The following is a 7,801-nucleotide window of genomic DNA, read 5'->3' as shown; positions in this document are numbered from 1 at the left end:
ATTTTCCTTCTGAATTAAATAGTTTGTTTTAAAAAGATCCTTTCAAAAAGTCTAAAAAGCAGCTCTGTTTTGAAAATTATTTTCAGGAGAGTATAAAATGGCTAGAGTGGTTATGATCAAAGTGAGGCTATGCTAGCGATACCTTCAGTTCAGCATAAAAATGTCAACAGCATCAGAAAAACATTGTTTGAGTAACTTGATAAAAAGTTGATAACTCAACAAAACTCACCCCAGCAGTGACCACCAGTTAATAATGCTTCTATAAAAGCTGCATGTTCTCCTGAGGTCTTCTTTCACCTTCATCATGAAGAGCCTCATACTGGCACTGGTGTTCACTTTTGTGGGTAAGTTCCTTTGTCCCAGTATGTGGTTGGGGTGTTCATGAAGGGGGCTGAGGAGATTAGGCACCCATATCTCACTGACTTTCGTGTGAGATGGACCAGAACTCCCATAGGCACTTTTAAAACCTTAGTCACAAGCTTTACTAGAGTTTTATGCCTAAGTCTCTATATTACATGTGAAATCAAATGAGTTGTTTTCAGTGTCTCACACATCCATTTGTTTTTTTCCCCTCACAGGGAGTCAGACATACAACACTGGTAAGTCTATTGATAATTTTTACTTAATGCATTTAATGTACCTAACTGCCATCTGATATACTGGTACATCTCCCACTGACTTCTCTGACTTTTCCAGTGGTAGATTTGGGCATGTGACTTTTTGTTGTGATTATGAATGATAATGTCACAAAAATGTTAGCACAAGTAGATATTTCAACTACTCTTTTTTTTTAAATTAGTACCTGGTTTTAGCAACAGCAAGACTTATTTGTACAGCTATGAAGGCCTCATTCTTCATGGGCTGCAAGATAGAGGTTTGGCAAGAGCTGGGCTGAAGCTGACTTGCAAAATAGAGATCAGTGGATTGCCAGACAGCTATCACTTTCTGAAGGTAAATGATAATGTATATGAAGATGCATCAAATAGTAATGGAAGGTATAGTAAGCCAGGCTGGCCTGTGTAATGGACCGGCAGCCAGAGAACAACCACATTAGAATCCTAAGGTCCTATCTTGTCTCAGATATGACCACATACAAAGGCCTGTAAAGCTGGTGTAACTAGTCAGTTAAGGATATTCCCCAGCATGGGGGGAATCCTCAAATAGTGCAGAGTCATCCAGCTCTAGGCCCTGCTCCCAGTTCCAAGTGTAGGTATTCAACTAAGGGGGTGGTTGGGGAAAAGGGGCAGGAGTGTTGTAGTGCTGTTGCTTACTTTGGCTGTCACAATGCAGAGCTGTTTCAAATTAGAGCAGCACTAAGGCTGCTCTTAGTTGTGTCAATAGCTGTATGATCTCTGGGAAACCCCAGAATGTGGGAATGAAGGTGGTAGAAAGCCTTCTTTGCCTATCACCAGGGTTTTGTACTGGGCACAGCTCAGCCAGACCTAAGAATTGGCCTTATAGCTGATCCTGCAAATTGCTGAATAACTTGTTGGTTTTGCTGGAAGTAGAGGAGTTCAGAGCACTCAGCACTCCACAGCAGAAGGCTGAAGAAACTCTGAAGAATTACGATTGCTGATAGAAAATTCCAGATTAGGCATTGCTCCTGCTAAAATGGAGGTCAATAGGAAAATTCCCATTCATTTCAAGGGAAGTAGCAGCAGGCACCAGATCTTATAGAGACTGTTCACAGGGAAATTACATACATTGTTTGAAAGCTGTATTCACTTAATTGCCTGGTAAGCTGCAATAATACCAGAGGCATTTGTTAAAACTACTGTCAGACAAACATGAAGTTGTTAAAAGAAAATTAATAAGCACCCCATTTTGTGAGATATTTTCCATAGCTTGAGAAAAGCCAAATGCTTTAGATAAGACGTTGTGTCGGTGTTACTTGCTGCTTCCACTGTCAGTTTTTTCAATATGGTTTAATTTAATTTTTATTCAGAACTGGCAAATTACAGCAATAGCATTTCAGTTCTAGGTGTGTTCCTATTCCTTAGGGAAAAATATATTCAACAATTTAAAACTTGGTCAGAGAAAAGAGGTCTAAGCAAGTAGAAATAAGAAACAAATGTGGGAGAATGTCACATATATATTTAATACATACTCCTGGTATTTAGCCCATAAACTAATTTTCTTTGTTACATTCACTCTAGCAAATAGAGCTGTGCAACATCAATATAATTTGTTAGGTACCTCATATAAGACACTGATAACAAATGAGAGGTGAATGAAAATAATGTATCTGTTACGAACATTTATTAGCTTTGCTAAATTCTGGTCACAGTTAAACTGGACACACCCAGCTGAACTCAGTGAGTTTCAGTGGCATAAAAGCAATGAAAATTGACCCTAAATGTCTATTGATTATAGAACCCTCTCTTTATATCTCTGAGGGCAACAGGCAGGGATTCTGAGTTATGGAATACTTACAGAGGGTTAAAAAAGTCTCAGAGAGGTAGACATGTTAGTCTGTAGCTTCACAAAAAACCAAGCAGACTGGTAGCACTTCAAAGCCCAACAAATTTATTTATTAGAAAATGAGCTTTTGTGCACTGAAGAAGTGGGCTTTACCCATGAAAGCTCATTTTCTAATAAACAAATTTGTTGGTCTTCAAGGCGCTACAAGACTGCTTGTAGGTTAAAATGACAACAGGGCAATTAACACTTATCAGCAGTCACTAAGCAAGGCTTAGACTAAAATTAGAATGATATGCAGACGTCCTGTTTTTATGCCCCTTTTTGCCCAGATCTCTAGATTACAAGCATATATTTGTAAAATTAAAAACCTTTTATTGGCTGCTGGCACTATAAACCAGTTCACTGTCTCAAGAGGGAGGGGCATACAACCTATGCTTGTAGAACCAGTGATCTTTCCCGCTTCCCTATTAATAACAATGGGCTTCACATTCTCCCAAGTAGTGATGTTCCTGGGTTTTTGTGTAGCACAGTGGCCAGCATCTGTAATGCTAAGTGTTTGTATATGGAGGCACATGAAAGCAGTGGTTCCGCAGTGTGTCTCAGAATGCTTTGCGTGAAAGCTGACTGAAGCTTAGGCAATCGGGAACCAGGCCATATGACCAGGGTTTTCCCTCTCCACTTGGACATTCAGATGGCCATACCAGACTGGTGGGACTAAGGAAGGTTGTGTGGTTTTATTCCCTGTCGGAACTTGGGGTGGGCAGAAATCCTTTGTGAAAATTGGGTCTTGACAGCTTCATTCCACTCAGAAGTACAGGAAAGGAAAGAAAATACTGCTATCGGATGTTTGGACAAGTGGCTGCGTGATAGAACTCAGCAGCTTCTCTTGGGGAAATATTTTTAACTGACAAACATTCTGACAAGCTGTGTTTTCTGCATTTTGCTCTCAGATCCGATCTCCACAGCTTGATGAATACAATGGAATCTGGCCCAGAGATCCAGTTATTCGATCTCCCAAACGCATCCAGACCATTACATCATGTCTCACCCGGCTCTTTAAGTTTGAATACAACAGAGGGCAGTTTGGTAACATCTATGCCCCAAAAGATACTCCTGTGACATGTGTGAACATAGTGAGAGGGATACTGAACGTATTGCAGATAACTGTCAAAAAGTCACAGAATGCATATGACCTGCAAGAGGTTTGTTTTTCCTTTTTAATTCTACTCTGTCATAAGAATAAATATTCATTTTCACTATAAAATTATTTTGATTCACATACAGTTTCCAGGGAGGTTGCTTGCTCCTCTGTTCTGTTTCAAATGAGAAATGCAATTGAGCTCTATCAATCTCTGTAGGCTGGGATTGAAGGTGTCTGCCATACAAGGTACATTATTTTAGAAGACAGGAAGAGTAACCGAGTCACAATATCCAAAACCAAAGACCTCAATAACTGCCAGGATAAAGTGGCAATGAACATGGGAATGGCTTACATCCGGGCTTGTGCTACCTGCCCACTGGTATGTAAGATTTAAACATATTAATGCCAAATTAACTATATGCAAAGACACATATCACTGAGCTGATTTAAACAGAGATGGAGTATATGCATTTTAATTGTATATTTGGCCCATAAGAACAGCCATACTGGGTCAGATGAAAGCTCCATCCAGCCTGGTCCTGTCTTCTGACAACAGCCAGTGCCAGGTGCCCCAGAAGGCATGAACAAAAGAGTTAATCTGTGATTCATGCTCAGTTGCCCATTCCCAGCTCTGACAACAGGGGCTAGGGACACTATTCCCGCCCATCCAGGCTAATAGCCCATTCACGATAAATCAGGGTTTAAACAGTCGTCTTCGCTCGTTTATTATGTGAACTTCTTTGCTCTTTTAGAGAGAAAAGATCATAAAAGGAACAGCTGCATTCACTTACAAAATGAAATACACAGATGCTGGTGCCCTGATCACAGAAGCTGTGTCTCAGCAGGTCTATCAGATCTCCCCTTTTAGTGAACCTGCTGGCGTAGCTGTCGTGGAAGCAAGGTAGGCCTCAGCCATTATACTGCAACTGAGTAAAATGATCAGAACTGTGAGAATATAGTTAACATACACTCACCAAGAGTCTGGGAATAAAACAAAAATTGGTTTATTTTGCTGCAACTGGATGGTTCTTATGATACTTTTTTTTGGCATTCAGAGGCATGATTTGGCTCAACGTGTCTAGGTTTCTAAGTTTCTTCTCTGTGATTAATGAAGCCCAAATTGTAGCATGTGGCATTTCACTTTTGCATGGGGCACATGACACGAATAAGTAAACTGAAACACCTGAGCAATGTGACTATCAATGAGATGTTGTGGATACTGGCTTCTCCTCAGCTTGCCTTGTTAAAAAGACAAGAGGAGCTGTGAAATTTGAATCTGAGCTTTTTACTGTAAAAATGTTCATGTTGTTGCAAGATTCATACAGGATTATATTTTACACGTGGTATTTTTAGCTAAAGATCTCCACATGCTTACAAGCTTTAGTTAAGCCTCCCAACACCCAGATGGTTTGTATAAATAACCAACATGGAGTCTCTTGTTAACATTCGTACTCAATAGTTTGTTCACAATCTACAAACATAAAACAATATCTTCAAGACATTTTAAATTTGATTTTTGAATAATTAATAAATTTGAAAATGTTCTGATCCATTTGCAATGTGAAATTATTACTGAAAATCTTTCATTCAGCTTTAATATCCACTGGAGCTCGCCTAGACAAATGGAGCATCCAAAGTAAAATGTTTTGAGTACATTTCACCTTTTTCCTTGCAGACAAGAACTTATTTTGAACGATATTAGAAGCAATGAAGTAATCACATCAGAAATAGAGTTGCAAAACTATGGAAGGCTTCATTACCATTTTGCAAAAGAACTGCTCCAGATGCCAGTTCATCTAATAACGATGAAAAATCCTGAATCACAGGTATAAGGCTCTTTTAGGCTCTTTCATTATTCTGGAGCTATACCTATCTCACAGAACTGGAAGGGACCTTGAGAGGTCATTGAGTCCAGTCCCCCTGCACTCACAGCAGGACCTATCACCATCCATGACAGATTTTTTTCTTTGCCCCAGACACCTAAAATGGGCCCCTCAAGGACTGAGCTCTCAGCCTGGGGTTTACAAGGCCAGTGCTCTAACCACTGAGCTATCCCATTTATGAAGGTAACAGAAGATCAGAAAATTATGTTTAAGATAAGACTCTTGTAACTTCTTCTGCCTGTTTTGTAACAGATTGTAGAAATACTGCAACAATTAAATCAGCATAATCCACAAGTGTACAATAAAGAAGCTCCGGCTAAATTCTTAGAACTTATCCAGCTTTGTCGTGTGGCAACCCCTGAAAACCTCGAGTCTCTTTGGAAACACGTTGCTGATAAACCTCAAAATAGGTAATTAACTTTGTCACCGTTAATCAACATTTCTGAAAAAAAGACATTCTGAACATGAAAATAATAGATGTCACCTCTGGTGGGTCCTCCTACTTCTTGTTTCCAGGCGCTGGTTATTGAGTGCAATCTGTGCAGCAGGAACTACTGAGACTTTCATGTTCCTTAAGCAGAAAATTCAAAATGAGGACTTCACCTATTTGGAATCAGCTTTCACTATCGCTCTTGCCTTCCATTTATCCAAAGCTGATGACCACACCTTACAGGCTGTAGCAGTGAGTACAATATAGAGGATCATTCCTGATTCTGTTGTCCTGTAATTTTTTCACCAGAGCAACAAAGCAGGTGAGGTCATATCATTTACTGGGCTATCTTCTGTTGGTGAAAGAGACAAGCTTTTGAACCACGTAGAGCTCTTCTTCAGGTGTCAGACAGGAGCTTAGGAAGTTGAAGGCTGCTATCAAATCACTTCTCAGTCTTCTTTTCTGCAAACTAAATAAGCCCAAATCTCTCAGCCTGTCCTTATAGGTCATGTGCTTCAGCCACCTAATCATTTTTGTTGCCCTCTGCTGAACCCTCTCCAATGTGTCCATGTCCTTTCTATACTGGGGTTGTGGGGGCCCAGAACTGGTTACAATATTCCAGATAGTAACATCGAGGAAGCCATGCTAGTCTATACACTATCAAAACAAAAAGCAGTCAAGTAGCAATTTAAAGACTAGCAAAATAATATATTAGGTGAGCTTTCGTGGGACAGACCCACTTCTTCAGACCATAGCCAGACCAGAACAGACTCAATATTTAAGGCACAGAGAACCAAAAACAGTAAGCAAGGAGGACAAATCAGAAAAAGATAATCAAGGTGAGCAAATCAGAGAGTGGAGGGTAGGGGGGAAGGTCAAGAATTAGATTGAGCCAAGTATGCAGACGAGCCCCTATAGTGACTCAGAAAGTTCCCGTCCCGGTTTAAACCATGTGTTAATGTGCCAAATTTGAATATAAAAGCCAGCTCAGCTGCTTCCCTTTGAAGAACGGTGCGAAAGTTCTTTTTCAGTAACACACATACCTTTAGGTCATTAATAGAATTCCCCATTCCATTAAAATGTTGACTAACTGGTTTGTGGATCTGGAGTGGTTTGATGTCTGTTTTGTGCCCGTTAACCCTTTGTCTAAGGGAGTTAGAAGTCTGTCCAACATACAAAGCATCTGGGCATTGTTGGCACATGATGGCATATATGATGTTAGTAGAGGAGCATGAGAATGTGCCCATGATTCTGTGAGTAACCTGGTTAGGTCCAGTGATGATATTTCCAGAGAAGATATGTGGACAAAGCTGGCAGTGGGTTTTGTTGCAGGGAAAGGTTCCAGGACTGGTATTCCTGGGGTATAGACTGTGGCTGTTGGTGAGGATCCTCATAAGGCTGGGAGGTTGTCTGTAGGAGAGAACAGGCATGTCACCCAGGGCCTTCTGGAGTGTGGCATCCTGATTAAGGATAGGTTGTAGGTCTTTAATAATTCATTGCAGTGGTCTGAGTTGGGGGCTGTAGGTGATGACCAGTGGTGTTCTGTTCTTGGGTTTTTTGGGCCGATCTTGGAGTAGGTGGTCTCTGGGTATTCATCTGGCCCTATATTCCAGATGTGGCTTCACCAGTGCTGAGTAGAGGGGAATAATAACTTCTATAGATCTGCTGGAAATGCTTCTCCTAATGCACCACAATATACCATTAGCCTTTTTGGCTACAAGGGCACGCTACTGACTCATATCGAGCCTCTGTAATCTCCAGGTCCTTTTCTGCTGCACTGCTACTTAGCCAGTTGGTCCCCAGCCTGTAACAGTACTTGGGATTCTTCCATCCCAAGTGCAGGACTCTGCACTTCTCCTTGTTGAACCTCATCAAATTTCTTTTGGCTCAATCGTCCAATTTGTCTAGGTCACTCTGCACCCTATC

At 40.7% G+C, this 7,801-nt stretch overlaps 1 protein-coding gene across 1 annotated transcript in view; it reads left to right on the top strand.

Moving 5' to 3' along the window:
• The first annotated feature begins 280 nt into the window (after nucleotides 1-280).
• Nucleotides 281-7,801, top strand: part of LOC142017599 (vitellogenin-2-like) — a 43,252-nt gene continuing 35,731 nt past the window's right edge. The window contains exons 1-9 of the mRNA XM_075002636.1: nucleotides 281-344; nucleotides 579-599; nucleotides 800-951; nucleotides 3,372-3,623; nucleotides 3,780-3,941; nucleotides 4,315-4,463; nucleotides 5,238-5,388; nucleotides 5,698-5,855; nucleotides 5,962-6,127. Coding sequence (XP_074858737.1) covers nucleotides 305-344; nucleotides 579-599; nucleotides 800-951; nucleotides 3,372-3,623; nucleotides 3,780-3,941; nucleotides 4,315-4,463; nucleotides 5,238-5,388; nucleotides 5,698-5,855; nucleotides 5,962-6,127 — 1,251 coding nt within the window. The 5' untranslated portion in view covers nucleotides 281-304. The remainder of the gene's footprint in view (nucleotides 345-578; nucleotides 600-799; nucleotides 952-3,371; nucleotides 3,624-3,779; nucleotides 3,942-4,314; nucleotides 4,464-5,237; nucleotides 5,389-5,697; nucleotides 5,856-5,961; nucleotides 6,128-7,801) is intronic.

The sequence above is a fragment of the Carettochelys insculpta genome, chromosome 9 (genome assembly GCF_033958435.1).
Source record: "Carettochelys insculpta isolate YL-2023 chromosome 9, ASM3395843v1, whole genome shotgun sequence".
Classification (NCBI taxonomy): Eukaryota; Metazoa; Chordata; order Testudines; family Carettochelyidae; genus Carettochelys; species Carettochelys insculpta.
Note: the sequence above shows the minus strand (reverse complement) of the source record. Positions and strands in the feature narration are given on the sequence as shown.